The 20,446-nt window shown below is 42.3% G+C and overlaps 2 protein-coding genes across 3 annotated transcripts; one reads left to right on the top strand and one right to left on the bottom strand.

Annotated features, from left to right (window-relative positions):
- Window positions 1-3,079: 3,079 nt before the first annotated feature.
- ccdc127b (coiled-coil domain containing 127b) lies at window positions 3,080-6,151 on the bottom strand. Its single transcript, XM_021560045.3, has 3 exons — window positions 5,853-6,151; window positions 5,279-5,410; window positions 3,080-4,951 (listed from the first exon to the last, which is right to left on the bottom strand). Exons 2-3 carry the CDS (start codon window positions 5,403-5,405, stop codon window positions 4,266-4,268), a joined length of 813 nt encoding a protein of 270 aa, XP_021415720.2. The 5' UTR covers window positions 5,406-5,410; window positions 5,853-6,151; the 3' UTR covers window positions 3,080-4,265.
- Window positions 6,093-19,967, top strand: LOC110488064 (succinate dehydrogenase [ubiquinone] flavoprotein subunit, mitochondrial). Of its 2 annotated transcripts, XM_090227757.1 has the most exons (16): window positions 6,096-6,225; window positions 9,859-9,936; window positions 10,134-10,295; window positions 11,597-11,740; window positions 12,557-12,623; window positions 12,928-13,092; window positions 13,284-13,432; window positions 13,638-13,762; window positions 14,136-14,304; window positions 14,829-15,024; window positions 15,275-15,449; window positions 15,600-15,718; window positions 18,414-18,525; window positions 18,680-18,810; window positions 19,103-19,216; window positions 19,420-19,967. In XM_090227757.1, the coding sequence occupies exons 4-16, from the start codon at window positions 11,727-11,729 to the stop codon at window positions 19,504-19,506; spliced, it is 1,623 nt and encodes a 540-aa protein (XP_090083883.1). In that variant the 5' UTR covers window positions 6,096-6,225; window positions 9,859-9,936; window positions 10,134-10,295; window positions 11,597-11,726; the 3' UTR covers window positions 19,507-19,967. The 2 variants fall into 2 exon arrangements, with proteins under 2 accessions (XP_021415718.2, XP_090083883.1); XM_021560043.3 differs by lacking the exon at window positions 12,557-12,623 and having other exon boundaries at window positions 6,093-6,225.
- The last annotated feature ends 479 nt before the right edge of the window (window positions 19,968-20,446 follow it).

The following is a 20,446-nucleotide window of genomic DNA, read 5'->3' as shown; positions in this document are numbered from 1 at the left end:
CTACCTACATGTACATATTACCTCAGTTACCTCGACTAACCTGTACCCCCGCACATCGACTCGGTATCGGTAGCCATGTACAGTGCCTTGCGAAAGTATTCGGCCCCCTTGAACTTTGAGACCTTTTGCCACATTTCAGGCTTCAAACATAAAGATATAAAACTGTATTTTTTTGTGAAGAATCAACAACAAGTGGGACACAATCATGAAGTGGAATGACATTTATTGGATATTTCAAACTTTTTTAACAAATCAAAAACTGAAAAATTGGGCGTGCAAAATTATTCAGCCCCTTTACTTTCAGTGCAGCAAACTCTCTCCAGAAGTTCAGTGAGGATCTCTGAATGATCCAATGTTGACCTAAATGACTAATGATGATAAATACAATCCACCTGTGTGTAATCAAGTCTCCGTATAAATGCACCTGCACTGTGATAGTCTCAGAGGTCCGTTAAAAGCGCAGAGAGCATCATGAAGAACAAGGAACACACCAGGCAGGTCCGAGATACTGTTGTGAAGAAGTTTAAAGCCGATTTTGGTTACAAAAAGATTTCCCAAGCTTTAAACATCCCAAGGAGCACTGTGCAAGCGATAATATTGAAATGGAAGGAGTATCAGACCACTGCAAATCTACCAAGACCTGGCCGTCCCTCTAAACTTTCAGCTCATACAAGGAGAAGACTGATCAGAGATGCAGCCAAGAGGCCCATGATCACTCTGGATGAACTGCAGAGATCTACAGCTGAGGTGGGAGACTCTCTCCATAGGACAACAATCAGTCGTATATTGCACAAATCTGGCCTTTATGGAAGAGTGGCAAGAAGAAAGCCATTTCTTAAAGATATCCATAAAAAGTGTTGTTTAAAGTTTGCCACAAGCCACCTGGGAGACACACCAAACATGTGGAAGAAGGTGCTCTGGTCAGATGAAACCAAAATTGAACTTTTTGGCAAAAATGCAAAACGTTATGTTTGGCGTAAAAGCAACACAGCTCATCACCCTGAACACACCATACCCACTGTCAAACATGGTGGTGGCAGCATCATGGTTTGGGCCTGCTTTTCTTCAGCAGGGACAGGGAAGATGGTTAAAATTGATGGGAAGATGGATGGAGCCAAATACAGGACCATTCTGGAAGAACCTGATGGAGTCTGCAAAAGACCTGTGACTGGGACGGAGATTTGTCTTCCAACAAGACAATGATCCAAAACATAAAGCAAAATATACAATGGAATGGTTCAAAAATAAACATATCCAGGTGTTAGAATGGCCAAGTTAAAGTCCAGACCTGAATCCAATTGAGAATCTGTGGAAAGAACTGAAAACTGCTGTTCACAAATGCTCTCCATCCAACCTCACTGAGCTCGAGCTGTTTTGCAAGGAGGAATGGGAAAACATTTCAGTCTCTCGATGTGCAAAACAGAGACATACCCCAAGCGACTTACAGCTGTAATCGCAGCAAAAGGTGGCGCTACAAAGTATTAATTTAAGGGGGCTGAATAATTTTACACGCCCAATTCTTCAGTTTTTGATTTGTTAAAAAAGTTTGAAATATCCAATAAATGTCGTTCCACTTCATGATTGTGTCCCACTTGTTGTTGATTCTTCACAAAAAAATACAGTTTTATATCTTTATGTTTGAAGCCTGAAATGTGGCAAAAGGTCGCAAAGTTCAAGGGGGCCAAATACTTTCGCAAGGCACTGTATATAGCCTCGTTATTGTATTGTTGCTCATATTTTAAAACTTTTGTCTATTTAGTAAATATTTTTCTTAACTGCATTGTTGATTAAAGGGCTTGTAAGTAAGTATTTCACGGTAAGGTCTACACTTGTTGTATTCTGCGCATGAGACAAATAAAATTGGATTTGATGTCAAGGCTTAATTCTTGTGACATCAATAAAGGATCTTACCTTTCAAATGGATTCATCCGGTCAGTTTTTCATGGAAAGAGACTAATATTTTGTACATTCAGCACAGGAGGTTGGTGGCACCTTAATTGGAGAGAATGGACTTGTGGTAATGGCTGGGGCGGAATTGGTGTAATGGTATCAAATACAGCAAACACATGACAGTCCATCACTTCGTTTCATCCATTATTATGAGCCATCCTCCCCTCAGCAGCCTCCACTGACACTCATTGTATGTCAGGTGTGGATTTGCCATGCCAGAAGGGTTTTCCCCAGGTTAATGAACAATGAGGATATTTAATGCAATTTTTTTGTGAGAACCTATGTCCAAATGCTCCAGACAGGCTTGATGCAAACTAGTGCCTGCTAAACATGGTTTCTTTCATTTATTTTCATTTGATTACATTGTGAAAGATGTCTTCAATGATCACACTTGGGATAGAAATGTAATGCTAAGTCAATTTTAATGGGTTGTGCAAGTTTATTGCCTCTTGAGAAATCAGTGTAATGTACTATAATTTACAGTACTGTAGCATACTATATTCAAAGGCAATTTTGAAACATGTATCTTACATTTTTTGATATTGGAGTAACTGGTTGTTAAAATAACTAAATTGAGAATATCATTATTTTGTGTTTGTGATTAAACTCATTTCACAGATCAATTGTTCTGTGAAAGATGTCTACAAACAAAATGAATGCTCAATGAAAGCTTTTGAATGTAAGACTGGCTGTGTTAAGTGTTACCAGTTTGGAGTTTTGTCCTAAGAGTTTTAAAAATTCATCAAACTTGTGAAAATAGGATCAAAGCGATATAAAAACCTGTAATGAAACATGTTCAAATAGTTTGTATGCTCCTCAACGTAGCTCCCCAGCAACTGTTCAATCCATACACTGTGTCGTGTCTCTTCTTTAATGTGATGACAAGCTATTTTGTTTGATTGATTACGTGATTGAATTAAATCATGCAACAATGAACTCGTCAATAACCTGGAGCACCACGGAAGAGTTAGTTGATATAGAGCGGTTACTTAAAGACCCCTAGATCTTTTATGTCAATAGCAGTCAGTCATTAATTATTCTTTACCTAATATCAGTCTCATCTGAACGTCGTAAAATGATTGGTTATCTGCACGAACCCAGCCTTTACTATGAATCATCCATACGCAAGTTGGCTCAATTGTTTATTTAACTAATTAAACAATTACAGAATATACAATACATTATACAGTAAATACCGTCCCCAATGGACTAAACAAAAAACAATTTGGTTATAACATGACAGATTCAGAGTGGAAGGGGGGGGGGGGGGGGGGGGGGGGAGGCTCTGGTTTGCCCAGTCGAGGTCGCCATTGTCCTTTGTAGATTCTACCGGGTCGTCTTAGAGTGAGATGTGATTTTCTGCTTCGGTCAATGTTCTTACTAGATGTGCTACCTTTGCAGCTGCAGTCTGTTAGACTGTAATCTTGGACACACTTGTTCTTGAGTGATCAATAGTTCAGAGTTTATACCATTTCACGTGTGGCGCAAGGTCTCACGTTTTCTGGCCTGTAGAGTTGAAATTAGAATTAGCCCTTTTTAAACAAGTGACTTTCGTCACGGGGGCTTTTATTCTAGAGTGGAAAAGGGGTTGGTTCATTATTTCCAACCAATTTCTACTCACTTGGGCGGGGCCACTGACTGGGCACACATTACCATAAAACAAACACTTTTCATTTTAGAAGACTAAATCACATTATCTTTTCAAAAGTATTCTTCTACTTCGTCAAACATTTTATCCGACATTCACATGCAAGCCTCATAACTGAGGAACCTGTATAAACAGAGTTAGGGTAACGTGCCTGTATTGTCTTTCATTAGGTCACAAACATGAAACAAAACGTTGGCTTCTCCACTAACCGTTTCCACTTTCTCTAAATTAGGAACAATGTTTAATTAGGAGTATTTGGCGGGAGAGTTCCTTTGTTCACATCTCTGCTAACTTATTCATTGAAAGGGCTAGCGTCATGACAACTGATATACACAGTGCAAGTGCGGTACTTTATTTGCATACCCCACAAACACAGGTTTGAGATGAGATGTACTGTATGATGGAAACATTTAGTTTAATAAAAAATAAAACACTATAGGATTCTATGAATAGGATATTGGTCATGCAAATAACATTTTAGGTTCAATAAGTGCTTTACAGGGTTAACCATATTGTTTACAGTTTTTATTTTTACTTTCTCTTTCAGATACACATTTTTAGATTATCAACAATAATTTGCTGTACTCATTTTAAATGCTTGTCCTTCCTCATAGGACATATTACACATCATTAATAAATATCACTTTGGCTCATAATCCCAGCGACATCATAGATTGCTAGACTGTGTTCCCAACAACGTGGCCTCTGCTCTCCTGTGTTTCTGTAGTGTGACCTGCAGCTGCCAGTATCTGAGGTAGATCCACATCAGACTACCGTTCTTGCGCTTGTCAGTGTTCAGGTACTGTGCACAGTTGCGGTCATTTTTAAAGATGTCCTTGAGGCCGGTGTCCATATCCAGCTGGGCGAGAGCCCGTTCTCTGCCAGCTCTGACCAGCAAGTCCTTCTCCATTTCCAGCCTCTTCTCCCGGGGCACCAGGATGCTGCAGAAGGCCCCCTGCCTCTCCACCAGACCCTCCTCCACCTCCCTCAGAGCAGCTATGGCTCCCCGGTGCCACTCGCTCTCCCTCTCCAGAGCCGTGTGGAGGAGGGCCCCAGCTCCGCCAGCCTGCAGCAGTCGGCTCTTCTCGCCAGTCAGGGCCTCCCGCTCCTGGCTAAGCCTCCTGCGTTCCTCCATCAGCTGCTGGCTCTGGGAGGCTATGGCCTGGCGGTAGCCCTGCACGCGGTTCTTCTCCTTCTCCAGTTCCAGCTCCAGGTGGACCGTCTCCCGTCGGTTCTCTCTCAGCGTGTCCTTGTACTTCAGCTCCATGTCATCACGGATGGTCTGCATGCTCTTGTCAAACGTTTCTTTCACCTCCAACACTTCCCTCTGTGACTCTCTGGACCATATCCACCCTGAAAGATGTTTGCATTTAGCTTGCTATCTACCTGTGCCTTACAAGTTGTGGATGCACAACGTTGCCACTTACTTAGACCTTATCTTACCAAATGAAAGTAAGGAAAGTTTGTCATCAGACATGCCAATCTTGGATTTCAGGATGAGCATTGAGAGTTAATGCATATGGTAAGACATCAACAGTATAGTACATTTACATTGGCCTAACATTTATGTATGTAAACTGAGCACAGTGGCCCTCTGATTGCCCAGTAATGCAGTCAGTAACATTGTTATTATGTCTAGTCATAACAAGCAACGTGCAACTTGTGTAATACAGTACTTACGGAAGGCAGCGAGACCAATCATGGGCACCAGTAGGGCATAGTTCCACTTGTTCCCATCGCTGCCACCACCACCCCCCCTCTGCTCTGGCCTGATGTTCCATTCCTGGGGGTCATTCAGGTTGTTCATCTGGCCTGCAGAGGTAGCATAAATGTAATGAGTGACATCATATCTGCATATTAATAATGTGCATGAACTGCTCACAATCTTGGCTAAACTGCACTGGTGAAAACACAACCAATAAATTATTTATTGACGCAAAAGCATTTAAATATGGGGTATTACAAATGAGCATATTCGTCATGATTCTGAAGGGTGCGTTTCTACTGTTCTTCCTTACTATCTACATGAACTACAAGTTGACAGAAAGGGCTCGATGGTTGACTGTCAAACTGGAGTTTTTTATAAGCTTGAATCAGAGCTAGTTTGTTAGCTAACTAGCTTTATTTACTGATCTTGGATCGATGCATTCTGAATTCAGTTCCGTTCAAACTTAGTTAATAGGACCTGATACATAACCTGCAGAAAGTGTTCGCGACCAAAAGGAAAGCATGGTTTAAGTAATATTGCAGATACCTTCTGTTAAAGAATGATAACGTCTCTTCAATCGAACTGCATTCGTCTCTCTTCCGGGTTAAACATAGCGTAATTTCCCAAACTAGACTTTGCAGAGGTGAGTTACATTTGAGTCAATTTATATATTGTCAATATAATGACGTAAACCGAATTATGAGTTGTGAAATATCAAAACAGTAATAAAAAAAGTTATTTGATGATTTAATAAATATATAAATGAGGACTATTTATTTTCCTTTTGAGATGGTATGCTCCGGCACGTGTCAGAGCAGTTTGGTGACGTAGATTTCCCCAGACGAAGCGAGCACCCACCATGGCCGTGGTGTGTACTGCCTCCCGTGTCCTCACCAAAAAGATCCTGTCAGCTAAGGCGGCAAGTATTTGGAGATAAACTGTTGCTATCGAATATCACTATGAACTAATTTATATTTTGGACTCATGAATGTGTTCATATGAGCTGGTATTCGCAGAGAATTGAACTTTAACCCACCCTGTTTTGTAACATCAGCTTGTCAATGACGTCTCACCATTGACGGAGTTTCGTAGCTAGTTACCTAACTATAATTTGCTATGCAATACTGGGAGCTAGTTTAATTTGTCACAGCTTAAATAGTTTTCATAATAAATATCCATGGCAATTCGATTCTGAAGAATAGCTTAATAAATATAATTGGTGCTGCTCGTGTATGACGAGTGAATTAAACCTTGCAGTAGCCATTACCATTAGTGTATTGAAGGTCAATCAAGGCATGTTAGCTAAAAAGCTGTTAACGATGTGGCTGACCAAGCAGGAGGCTAGTTCCCAGTGTTGGCTGAATCTGTGATGAGTTGGTTTGTGTTGTCTGTCAAACATTGATTTATGTTTGATGACAAATGTCTCTCGGCTACCTTTTGAATGCGTGCTGTGTTTTAAGAGGAGATGTTGAGACTGGCAAATATTGATACCTTTGACTGCTTGGCCAGCTCTTAATTGTAAGTGTGCAACTGCAGCCTGGAATTTGGGGCGCCCCCCCCCCCCCAGCACCCCATTGGTTCGTGCATGAACGAGCACAACATCGTCATGCTGGTGACACATTTGGATGTGGGTCAAAAGGGAAATAATACTTATGAGGTTTTTCGCCCCCACCAGGTGTGTACCGGAGTCATCTTTGCTGGCTAACTATCTCCCGCCTGCTCTCTCCGTCGTTAACATAACTGTGGGAAAACAGTTCCTGAAAGGCAGGGGAAAAGGACATTGTATACCGGTTGAGGCTGGAGCTACACTGTGTGTTAGCTAGAACACTGTGTCGCTCCAACATACTGGGTACCGTAGAAAATTATACCGTCAAGCCTTCCGCTCGCTAATCCGGTACACAGTAGGCGGGGGCGACACTGCTAGCTAACACACGATGTCGCCTCCAACTGCTGTGTACCGGAGTCATCCATAAGCTAGCACACAGTGTCTTTCGTTCGCGCCTGCCAAACACCTTCCCTTGCCATCGTTAACCTCTCTAGGGTATGTGGGAAGCTAGCGTCCCATCTGGCCAACATCCAGTGAGGTTGCAGAGCGCCAAATTCAATTACAGAAATGCTCATTGTAAAAATTCAGAAAACAAAACATTTTTTACATATGTTTAAAGATTAACTTCTTGTTAAACCAACCACAGTGTCATATTTATAAAATGCTTTTCGGCGAAAGCATACCTAGCCCAGAACATAGCCCTGTTGACAAATTATTAAACAGTAACCAGCCAAGCAGAAGGGCTACAAAACTCAGAAATAGAGATTCATTTAATCCCTTACCTTTTGATCTTCATATGGTGGCAATCAGAAGACATTCATTTACTCAATAAATGTTCCTTTTGTTCGATGAAGTCTCTTTATATCCTCAGCTCAGAAGATAGATGGGGGGCAATCAGTTCACATATAGTATCAAGGGCACAGCTGGGGGCAGAGGGAGGTCTATAGCAAGCGGCAACAGTGAGAGACGTCAATGGATACTGTAATGGCATTGAATAGAAAACTACAAAACCAACAACAAAAAAACTACTTCTTGAATGGATTTTTCTCAGGTTTTCGCCTGTTAAATCAGTTCTGTTATACTCAGACACTATTTTAATAGTTTTGGACACGTTAGTGTTTTCTATCCAAATCTACCAGTTCTATGCATATCATATCTTCTGGGCCCGAGTAGCAGGCCGTTTAATTTGGGCATGCTTTTCATCCAAAATTCCGAATGCTGCCCCCTACCCTAGAGAACTGCGGGATAACAGTACTCGACAGGCAGGGGCGAAAGACATACTACCGGTAGCTGTAGCTAACTCCCGTTTTCGGCCCGGCTTCTGTGGGATTTATTGACGGTTGGCATCCAACATTATGGTGCATTACCGCCATCGACTGTACTGGAGCGCCCCTGCTTCCCGCCTATGTACCGGAGTTATAGCTCAAAAATGTACCAACAAAGGTATAAAGATGGGTTCCTGCAGATGCTGAAATGCCCACATGCAGGAATGCCCTGAAATGCGGGCTGCTGTTACACCCTTCTCCTGAATTTGGGACTGGGTGTGTTTTGAGGATGTTTGCTGGATAAATAAGCAAGGAAGTTATTTGTTTAGATTGGAGGACGTGAGAGAAAATATGTTCCTAGAGAGCATTTACCTAGTTATGATTTTAAATAAATCTTTGTCGCAAAATATGTAAATGTTTAACACTTTACACACCCACACGTGTATCTCTCATATCAGACATATTGGTTGGGATGCTGCTAAGCACTAATGCATGTTGTGAAGTTATTTTTAAAACAATTACGCGGAACCCAAACCGGCTGCGTGAGTGCGCCATCGTACATAAATGTATTTTGTCCCCCTACACCAAACGTGATCACTACACAGCAGGTTAAAATATCAAAATGAACTCTGAACTAATTACATTAATTTGGGTACAGGTCGAAAAGCATTAAACATGTATGGCAATTTAGCTAGCTAGCTTGCTGTTGCTGGCTAATTTGTCCTGGGATATAAACATTGAGTTGTGCATTTCAGGTAAAATAACAAGGTCCTCTACTCCGACAATTAATCCACACATTAAACTGTCAACCGACTCGTTTCTAGTCATCTCTCCTCCTTCCAGGCTTTTTCATATTTGATTGGCATCTAAACTTGCATAGTATTACCACGACCACCGGCAACAAAGTTAGTCTTTCAATCACCCACGTGGGTACCTGCTTCTATAAACCAATGAGGAGATGGGAGAGGCAGGACTTGCAGTGTGATCTGTGTCAGAAATAGGAATGACTTCTATTTTAGCCCTTGGCAACACAGATGCTCGTTGACCTGCGTGAGCAATAATTTAATAACAGATTCCTAAATGTATTTTGCATGCGATGTGAGCGGTGTAGTCAGGGTATTATAGGTAGACCACACCGCTCGCGTATCTTGCGCAAGCGTTGGATGAAAAAGCTTGGAAGGAGGAGAGATGACTAGAAACGAGTCGGTTGACTGTTTTACGTGTGGATTAATTGTCGGGGTAGAGGACCTTGTGCATTTCAGGTAAAATAACGACCTAATGTTTATATCCCAGGACAAATTAGCTAGCAACAGCAAGCTAGCTAAATAGGACAAATTAGCTAGCAAGCTAATACCATACATGTTTAATGCTTTTCAACCTGTCCCCAAATTAATGTAATTGGTTCAGAGTTTGTTTTGATATTTTAACCTGTGTGTCGTGATTGCGTTTGGTGTAGGGGGACAAAATAAATGTAGGCACGATGGCGCACGCACGCAGCCGGTTTGGGTTCCGTGTTAGGGTACATGTTGCTGCAGCAGTCTCACCTTAATTAATTATGTAACCATCAGCTGGCTGTGTTTTCACTGCATTTTAAAACATTGAGCAAACTACACTAATGTTAGAGGCCTATAGACAAGTCATAAATTGACTTGACATTTTGTGGATAAGTCTAGTTCTTGCAATTGAGTACATTCATCAATAGCTATGCATAGCCTATGTTCTATATTCTTTCTCCATTTAGCTTCTGGCAGTATCCCAGAGCTCCAGGAAGCTCCACTTCTCCATCTACGGGAAGAACGAGGCTAAAGTGTCAGATGGCGTAAGTCTGCGTACTCCATGTTCATCTTTGACATTACTGTATGAATGGATTCAATATGTTTGCACAAAATATATTGTCTTTTAGATGTATTTAATTTGTGTCGGTGCTTGTAGAGACAATTTGTATTATGCAACTCTAGCTAGAGAAAATACTGAAATGTTAATGTTTTGTGCTTGTGTTTTTACTGGTTTCTACAGATCTCCACACAGTACCCTGTGGTAGACCATGAGTTTGATGCCGTGGTTGTGGGTGCCGGTGGGGCAGGACTACGTGCTGCTTTTGGCCTGTCTGAGGCTGGCTTCAACACAGCTTGTGTCACAAAGCTGTTCCCCACCAGGTCGCACACGGTGGCTGCACAGGTATATATCAAGTTATATATTCTACAAGATTCAATGGGAAATGACCATGTAACAGCAGGAAATATCCCAGATTGTCCCCTTAAACTTCTTTGGGGTAGCCCCCTTTTTAATTTTTCTTTGCCTAAAATGACATACCTAAAACGAACTGCATGTAGCTCAGGCCCTTAAACAACGATATGCATATTCGTGGTACCATTTGAAAGGAAGCACTTTGAAATTTGCGGAAATGTGAATTGAATGTAGGAGAATATAACACAGATCTGGTCGAAGAAAATACAAATATATATATTTTTCTACCACCGTCTTTGAAATGCAACAGAAAGGTCCCACATCTAGCCATCACTCTGTAATTCTGATGGTGTCCATAAGATGGCAGCAGTTTATGTGCAAAGTTTCAGACGATTAACTTGAAGTATGAGCAAACTACATGACATTTAGTGTGAAGTCACCCAGGTACATTTGGGCAAATCGTGATGGAGACATTTACATTCTTCTGCAAGAATATTGTCAAATCTGTATACTTGGACTTTGATTTAGCTTTCCCAGTATTAGTAGCCATATTATAAGTTCAACATTTGCAAAACACCCAGTTTTCATAACTTCATAACTCTCCATATTCTTATAATTATTGTCCAAAAGGAAAAGGCTTACTGTCGCACAAGGTTAGCAGCTAAATTTTGCGACATACAGGGTTTCCCCGATTGGTGCTTATTTGTCAAAGTTACAGTCGATCAAGTGAAGACCGCCCGCATTATCGGTGTGCCATGAAGGCGTCGCTCTCTGACCCAATTTGGTGTTCTATAGGATATACTACACCCCTAATGATATAGTGAAGTCTGGTTATGTTCTAGGATCTCTGAGGAATTAATATGAACGTGATTTGACTGGTTGAAACAACGTTTAGGGTTAGATTTTCACAGATTCCTTTCTTTGCAAATTGAACAAGTGGAAATACAAAATCGATCATGCATGCTATATGGACCTTTTTTAGGACATGAAAAATGATTTTATCTAACAAAACGACACTTCATGTTATCTCTGAGACCCTTTGGATGATACGCCTATCCCCAAGAAGTTTTTAAATTCCTGTGTTGCATGATAACAAGTCTCATCAACTCTGTTTGCATTATACACAGAAGGCAGCAATGCCATTTTTTAAATTCACAATGAATTAACCATATCCCACTGCAGTGGCTTTATCAGCCAACTTAATGTTTTACACTTGTATTAGGCCTATCTCCATGTAATATCTACAAAAGAAGTCCATAGTTCAAGTCCTGAACAGTTGTTTTTGCATTTAGGGCGGGATCAATGCAGCCCTTGGAAACATGGAGGGAGATGATTGGAGGTGGCATTTCTACGACACAGTGAAGGGATCTGATTGGCTGGGAGACCAGGACGCCATACACTACATGACAGAGCAGGCCCCACATGCCGTTGTGGAGGTGAAACACACACACAGCTTTTTAGATATGGCAAAGAAAACAAAATGGTAAAGCAGGATATTCACTAACGTAAATTAAACTATGCTGCTGATGGTTCTTTGTGGAAAAATAAATGTATTGAAAGGTAACCAGCCTCTTGAAAGCGGAGTTGGTAGAAGGGTCCAGTAGGGGAATGTGGCAAGCGTGGGGCAGCAGGTAGCCTAGTGATTTAAGAGCGTTGGGCCAGTAACCAAAAGTTTGCTGGTTTGAATCCCTGAGCCAGCTAGGTGAAAAATGTGTATGTGTCCTTGAGTAAGGTACTTTACCCTAATTGCTCCTGTAAGTCGCTCTGGACAAGAGCGTCTGCTAAATGACAAAAATGTAATGTAAAAATACATGCTAGTGGTGGTGTAAGCAAAAGTCCCATGCTTAAAGGTGCAATATGCAGAAATTGCTCCGCCATTTCCTGGTTGCAAAAATTCAAATTCTAGTTGGCCTTTCAGTTTGGGAAAAAATCATTGTACCATCAAAACCGCTGGGAAATTTATTTTCAATATCCAAAAATATTGTATTTTCAGCTGTTCGAAGCTGGTATAGAGAACCGGATGTAAAAGATGCAAAACGAAAGTTAAGAATAGGAAGCATAGACTTAGAAATAGCGTACATAGAACAGATCTACTGCTTCTTACGCTTGCATTCAATTAGTGACAGATCTATAACTCACATTTCTATGTGAATTTGGTTGGGTTGCCCTACATATTGCAGCTTTAAAAGCGCTGCAGCAGAATTCAACGGCCCCTCCGACTAATGAATTAATGCTGTGTCCTGTCCTTTCAGCCCTTCTGATGTACCAAAACGAGTGAAAGTGCCCTTTCAATGCCCTTATTCTTCTCTGCAATGTTGTGTAGGTGCCTTTACATAGACTCAAACAATTTGATTTAATACATTCTGTGTAATTTAATAATTGGCTAAAGTGCAAGCGTATTAGTGTATTATGTAACCTATAATTATTTTGGGATTAAGTTGAACCCCCTCTCCCTCCCAATCAGAAAGGATTGTCACAACATCAAAACAAGCACTGATAGGCTGGTAAAATGAAAACATTCATGTATTATTTATTGGCTACCTTACTATTTCTAGCTTTCTGTTGTGAAAATAACTGAAAGCTGGTGTGCCAGTGATTTAACAGGTCTTCTTGATGTCCCCAGCTAGAGAACTTTGGCATGCCCTTCAGCCGAACCGAGGATGGCAAGATCTACCAGAGGGCTTTTGGTGGCCAGAGTCTGAAGTTTGGCAAGGGAGGCCAGGCCCACCGGTGCTGCTGCGTAGCTGATAGAACCGGCCACTCCCTTCTGCACACACTCTACGGACGGGTACGTCACAATGTCTTGACTCAAAATTCCATAATCCACCACTTGCAGTCGTGCTAAATTTCCATACCCTTTCTCTGCTGTTCCTCTGAATTCCATTTTACTGACAAACTCTGCTTTTAGAATCTCATGTTCTGTCCTGTTTTTGCTGGATTCACTAATCTATCACTCTTCTACCCTTCTCACCTTTTTAGTCTCTGAGGTATGACACCAGCTACTTTGTGGAGTATTTTGCCCTGGACCTGCTGATGGAGGAAGGAGAGTGTAAAGGAGTGATTGCTCTGTGTATGGAGGATGGATCCATCCACCGCTTCAGGTCCAAGAACACAGTCATTGCCACAGGGTATGTAGATGTTTCTGTAGTGAATACGTTTACAGTTAGAAGGCTTGTTCCAAGTAATCTGGGAGCTTTGTCTTACCTATTATACCAGTTGTAATGTTAACTTTTTAACATTCTCACCCTGGGCAGAAGGTGCCTCCTTGATGACGATGTAAAGTTCAAATATTTTGCCCTGATTCTTACTCCTGCCACTCTGCTCAATCTGCAGTGGCTACGGCCGTACCTACTTCAGCTGCACGTCAGCCCACACCAGCACAGGAGACGGTAATGCCATGGTGACCCGTGCAGGCCTGCCCTGCCAAGACCTGGAGTTTGTCCAGTTCCACCCCACAGGTCAGTGTCAGATTGGCAATAGAGGCCTGTCTGCTAGGGAGTGAAATTAAGAACATGAAATAAACATTTATTTGAGAAGAGTTGATAAACACTCAGAATAAGCCTATCCATTGGAAATGTAATCTTGAAAGTGTTTCTGTCCTTAGTCTGAAGGTAACTGAATTATCATGCGTGTTTCATGACATAGTTGGTGACAATGGCTAGTATCGTTGGTGACAATTAAATCATATGGTCATAGAAGTCAGAGGGCTGGGAGACATGTCTGTTTACATACTGTGGATACATAATCATACTATAAATATCATTGGGAGTGAAGTGGAGTCCATCGGTGCCCTCAGTGCTGGTTTCATATGACGTAACGTAATCCCTCTAGGTATCTATGGAGCTGGCTGTCTGATCACAGAGGGGTGCCGTGGTGAGGGAGGAATCCTCATCAACAGTGAGGGCGAGCGCTTCATGGAACGATACGCCCCCAACGCCAAGGACCTGGCCTCCAGAGACGTTGTGTCCCGCTCCATTACCATCGAGATCCGAGAGGGCAGGTAAGATCACCACCAAGGCTCTGTCTTCCCTGAGCACCCATAGAAGTATTGTGCTGATGCTGGATAACTGATGTGTGACTGCATGCTCTATCGATGTCAGATCATTGATTTAATATTGGCATGCACATTTTTAAAAACAGTGTCAAATAGATGGTCAATCTAGAATCCATCTATTCATGCTTTGGTAAACTAAAATCGACCTCAAGAATGTTACATTTTAGTCATTTAGGAGATGCTCTTATCCAGAGCGACAGAGCGACAGGAGCAATTAGGGTTGAGTGCCTTTCTCAAGGGCACATCGACAGATTTGTCACCTAGTCTGCTCAATGATTCGAACCAGCAACCTTTTGGTTACTGGTCCAACACTCTTACTCTTAACCGCTAGGCTACCTGCTGAATGACAGGAAATGGAATTCGCATGGAATCTACCCACAAATTCTAATTGAGATGTTTCCACCTTGCTATGAGTTTCAGGTGTGAAAGACAACTGTCATGCTAACAGACTTTTATCTGTGTGTTCCTAGGGGATGTGGCCCAGAGAAGGACCATGCGTACCTGCAGCTGCACCATCTCCCGCCACAGCAGCTGGCCACCCGTCTGCCCGGCATCTCTGAGACTGCCATGGTCTTCGCCGGTGTGGATGTCACCAAAGAGCCCATCCCCGTCCTGCCCACCGTCCACTACAACATGGGAGGAATCCCCACCAACTACAAGGGACAGGTAACTAGCAGCATCCGTTGAAAAGAAATGTCATATATTTGTATATTTTCTTATTAAAAGTCCTATGAAATAACCCTAATATAGGTAAGCAAATCTAATGAGACAGATATAGTGAGTCTTTAAACTGGACCTCTCTTAGGTTTAATGTATTCAAACGATCTTATCATATAATCTATATATTACATCACAGATGACAATACGTCTGCTGTACCGCAGATCATTTTATGATTTACTGTCCTGTTCTCCACAGGTCCTCACCTACACGCCTGAGGAAGGGGACAAGGTGGTGCCAGGGTTGTTTGCCTGTGGTGAGGCTGCCTGTGCCAGTGTCCATGGTGCCAACCGCCTGGGAGCCAACTCCCTGCTGGATCTGGTGGTGTTTGGACGTGCCTGCGCCCACACAATTGCTGACATCTGCAATCCAGGTACCAATTCTCTTCTTTAACCCTTACCTGTATGTCAAGACAAAAGCACATGCAATAATGCATTGTCCCACAACTTCTTAATGTAATGGCCAGGCCAAGGCTCCCTTGGAAAAATAGATAGACAATCCTGGCAATGTGGTGTTTCTGCAGGAGAGAAGCTCTCCCCCCTGAAGCCCAACGCAGGAGAGGAGTCTGTGGCCAACCTGGACAAGTTGAGGTTTGCTGACGGCAGCATGAGGACCTCCGAGATCAGACTGAACATGCAGAAGGTATGGATTAAAAACAATTTTGTGGGGGGAATGGAACTGATATGCCTTGGATGGTCATCAAATCTACTGGTAATGAGCGTTAATCTGTAGTGACGCCCAGCCCGTGAACGGGACCGTTATCATCATCTGACACTAATTAGCATAACGCAACGGACATAAATCTTCCTAGTCATGAAAATCACAAGTGAAATATATTGGAACACAGCTTAGCCTTTTGTTAATCACCCTGTCATCTCAGATTTTCAAAATATGCTTTACAGCCAACAAGCATTTGTGTACGTTTATCATAGCCTAGCCTAGCAGGCAAACTTGTCACGGAAATCAGAAGAGCAATCAAATTAAATCGTTTACCTTTGAACTCCGGATGTTTTCACTCACGAGACTCCCAGGTAGACAGCCAAAGTTCATTTTTTCCCAAAATATTATTTTTGTAGGCAAAATAGCTCCGTTTGTTCTTCATGTTTGGCTGAGAAATCGCCCGGAAATTGCGGTCACCACCACACAGAAAAATATTCCAAATTAATATTCCAAATTAGCTCCATAATATCGACAGAAACATGGCAAACGTTGTTTAGAATCCATCCTCAAGGTGTTTTTCTAATATCTATTTGATAATATATCAGTCGTGACAATTCGTTTTTCACTCTGACTGATTGGAGTAATGGCTACCTCTGTATTTTACGCGAGAATCTCTCTCGGAGCCACCATGTGACCACTTACGCAATGTGGCTGCCTACGGCTATTCTTCAACAGAAATGCGTAAAACTACGTCACAATGCTGTAGACACCTTGGGGAATACGTAGAAAGCGTAAGCTCGTTGATGGTACATTCACAGCTGAATAGGGAGTCATTGGAACGCAGCGCTTTCAAAACCTGGGGCACTTCCGGATTGGATTTTTCTCAGGCTTTCGCCTGCAACATCAGTTCTGTTATACTCACAGACAATATCTTTACAGTTTTGGAAACGTTAGTGTTTTCTATCCAAAGCTGTCAATTATATGCATATTCTAGCATATTTTCCTGACGTTTTTTTTTCCAAAAATGAAAATACTGCCCCCTAACACCAAGAGGTTAAATACACTGCTCAAAAAAAATTAAGGGAACACTAAAATAACACATCCTAGATCTGAATTAATGAAATATTCGTATTAAATACTTTTTTCTTTACATAGTTTAATGTGCTGACAACAAAATCACACAAATTATCAATGGAAATCAAATTGATCAACCCATGGAGGTCTGGGTTTGGAGTCACACTTAAAATTAAAGTGGAAAACCACACTACAGGCTGATCCAACTTTGATGTAATGTCCTTAAAACAAGTTAAAATGAGGCTCGGTAGTGTGTGGCCTCCACGTGCGTGTATGACCTCCCTACAACGCCTGGGCATGCTCCTGATGAGGTGGCGAATGGTCTCCTAAGGGATCTCCTCCCAGACCTGGACTAAAGCATCCGCCAACTCCTGGACAGTCTGTGGTGCTGGTGGATGGAGCGAGATGTGATGTCCCAGATGTGCTCAATTGGATTCAGGTCTGGGGAACGGGCGGGCCAGTCCATAGCATCAATGCCTTCCTCTTGCAGGAACTGCTGACACACTCCAGCCACATGAGGTCTAGCATTGTCTTGCATTAGGAGGAACCCAGGGCCAACCGCACCAGGATATGGTCTCACAAGGGGTCTGAGGATCTCATCTCTGTACCTAATGGCAGTCAGGCTACCTCTGGCGAGCACATGGAGGGCTGTGCGGCCCCCCAAAGAAATGCCACCCCACACCATGACTGACCCACCGCCAAACCGGTCATGCTGGAGGATGTTGCAGGCAGCAGAACGTTCTCCACGGCGTCTCCAGACTCTGTCACGTGTGCTCAGTGTGAACCTGCTTTCATCTGTGAAGAGCACAGGGCGCCAGTGGTGAATTTGCCAATCTTGGTGTTCTCTGGCAAATGCCAAACGTCCTGCACGGTGTTGGGCTGTAGTAAGCACAACCCCCACCTGTGGACGTTGGGCCCTCATACCACCTTCATGGAGTCTGTTTCTGACCGTTTGAGCAGACACATGCACATTTGTGGCCTGCTGCAGGTAATTTTGCAGGGCTCTGGCAGTGCTCCTCCTGCTCCTATTTGCACAAAGGCGGAGATAGTGGTCTTACTGCTGGGTTGTTGCCCTCCTACGTCCTCCTCCACTTCTCCTGATGTACTGGCCTGTCTCCTGGTAGTGCCTCCATGCTCTGGACAATACGCTGACAGACACAGCAAACCTTCTTGCCACAGCTCGCATTGATGTGCCATCCTGGATGAGCTGCACTACCTGAGCCACTTGTGTGGGCTGTAGACTCCGTCTCATGCTACCACTAGAGTGAAAGCACCGCCAGCATTCAAGTGACCAAAACATCAGCCAGGAAGCATAGCAACTGAGAAGTGGTCTGTGTTCACCACCTGCAGAACCACTCCTTTAATGGGGATGTCTCGCTAATTGCCTATAATTTCCACCTGTTGTCTATTGCATTTTGCACAACAGCATGTGAAATGTATTGTCAATCAGTGTTGCTTCCTAAGTGGACAGTTTGATTTCACAGAAGTATGATTGTCTTGGAGTTACATTGTTGTTTAAGTGTTCCCTTTATTTTTTTGAGCAGTGTACTTGTACAGTACCATCACTTCTTTGCTAAAACTTTGTTCCTCTCTCTGTCATCAGACCATGCAGAACCACGCCGCTGTGTTCCGTACCGGCAAGGTCCTGAAGGAGGGATGTGACAAGATGGATGCTGTCTACCAGACCCTGGACGACATCAAGACCTTCGACAGAGGTCAGCATCTCATTCCCTCTGCTGATGTGAATTGTCTTTCAATTGCCCCATCTCGCAAGGGCAGAAGGTCTTTATTGTCTCATTGTTGGGCTTGATTGCAACAGGGATTATGTTCTGAAGCAGTGTTAAAGTTCCCTCTGTCTCCTCCCCTTAGGTATTGTGTGGAACACTGACCTGGTGGAGACCCTGGAGCTGCAGAACCTCATGCTGAACGCTGTGCAGACCATCAACTCTGCCGAGCAGCGCCAGGAAAGCAGGGGAGCCCACTCCAGAGAGGACTTCAAGGTAAGAACTGAAGAGACAGAAACCACTGCTATACTAGCCTGGCCTGCAATGACAATTTGTTGTCTGGCAAAGTGATATTGCTCGTATGCATACAGTTCCATTTTGTTTCATGGTAGGGGCCTCGATGTGGACATGTTTTTTTTTTTGGAGCTGAAAGTAATGCATATGAACAGACACTGCTATTGTTATCACACAAACAACCACTATAAACTATAGGAGCTCTCTCCAGTTGTAGTTTGACCAGTCTGTAGACTGATGTTTCATTCTGAAAGAGTCCTTTGTACCATTGCAGGACCGTATGGATGAGCTTGACTATGCCAAGCCTCTGGCGGGACAGGTGAGGAAGCCCATTGAAGAGCACTGGAGGAAACATACCATGTCCACTGTGGATCCTAAGACGGGAAAGGTAAGTATGCTCACAAAACACAAAAAAAGTCCAGTGCCTAATGTTTGTTTAACTACAGATTTTTTTTTTTTTTCTAAATATAAATGACAGGATTAATTGTAACCTTTTTAATTCTTAACAACACAATAATAGCAGAGTCTGTGCTTGCCAATTTTAATTTGCTATCACTAACCCATCTCTCCCTTTTTGTGCTTCTGTTATAGGTAACTCTGAAATACAGACCGGTTATTGATAACTCGCTTGATGCAGAGGACTGTGCTGCTATCCCTCCCGCCATCCGTTCCTACTAAGCTCATAACTATCTGATGCTGACTCTTTTATTTATGATCAAGATTTATGCTTTTGCAGTTATCCTTTATGAAGTTTCAACATGATTCTCATATTGCTGCTAATAAATACTATAAGTGGAATGTTTGATATTTTCGATAATAAACCTTACTTGTGCAAATGTGAGTTTTGTGTATTTTAAACTTCTAACACATTTGCTATTGTTCTTTTTGGCAAATAAATACATTTCATTTTAAAATATTGAATAATTGTAGAATTCTGTGCAAAAAATAAAGTCACGGTTTGAAAAAAAATTAACCCCAATTTTTAAGATATCTACACAATGCCAATACAATTTCTTCACTCAGTGGCTATGCTTGGTTAAGGAAAAACTAATTTCTAATTTGTATGTCGAGTTCTGTTTATCTTGCGTGCTTCCTGTTTTGTAGGATTTATCTTGAATAAAGATGCTGAAATAACTCAATCCCTCCTGTCTGTGTAGTGTGTCAGTTCTTCCAAATACCATGTCAATGTTCCATCTGAAATACAATAATCAGTCGCTGGAGGAAGCACCAGCAAGCACCCTGTAATTGGAAGATGTCTTTGATTACAGAAAATAACGATGGTTTAGAAACTCTCGACTTGTGTATTTTAAAATGTAGGCTTTGTGATTAACTTTTTTTGGAAGGGGGAATGGTATGCAACCGGCTACATACTGGTGTGGACCGGTTTATAAAACATTCTCCATTGAGGCTGCTAAGGCGTCAATTTCCTCAACACAATTTAATGGCAAAAAGGTGGGGGAAAAAACAATATACGTACTTTATGAAGTACCATTTTCCACTACCATGCTACAGTGGCTAGTCCTGGTCCACATTAGTGTTTTAAAACTATATGACTATAAAAAAATGACTGCTGCAACAAATACAGGGTCCTTGCTATCTGGGTTCCTTGGGACATTAC

This window comes from Oncorhynchus mykiss, chromosome 30 (genome assembly GCF_057628025.1).
Source record: "Oncorhynchus mykiss isolate SJ-2025 chromosome 30, ASM5762802v1, whole genome shotgun sequence".
Classification (NCBI taxonomy): domain Eukaryota; kingdom Metazoa; phylum Chordata; class Actinopteri; order Salmoniformes; family Salmonidae; genus Oncorhynchus; species Oncorhynchus mykiss.
The sequence above is the reverse complement of the archived record's forward strand: the minus strand, read 5'-3'. Positions and strand labels throughout refer to the sequence as shown.

Bases quoted from the DNA above. Each gene is read 5' to 3' on its own strand.
- LOC110488064 (XM_021560043.3), top strand. From the start codon at position 6,166: ATGGCCGTGGTGTGTACTGCCTCCCGTGTCCTCACCAAAAAGATCCTG. The intron at 15,025-15,274 runs GTAACTAGCAGC...TGTTCTCCACAG, and splicing joins CCACCAACTACAAGGGACAG to GTCCTCACCTACACGCCTGA. The intron at 18,526-18,679 runs GTCAGCATCTCA...TCCTCCCCTTAG, and splicing joins CATCAAGACCTTCGACAGAG to GTATTGTGTGGAACACTGAC.
- ccdc127b (XM_021560045.3), bottom strand. From the start codon at position 5,405: ATGAACAACCTGAATGACCCCCAGGAATGGAACATCAGGCCAGAGCAG. The intron at 4,952-5,278 runs GTAAGTACTGTA...AACATCTTTCAG, and splicing joins GATTGGTCTCGCTGCCTTCC to GGTGGATATGGTCCAGAGAG.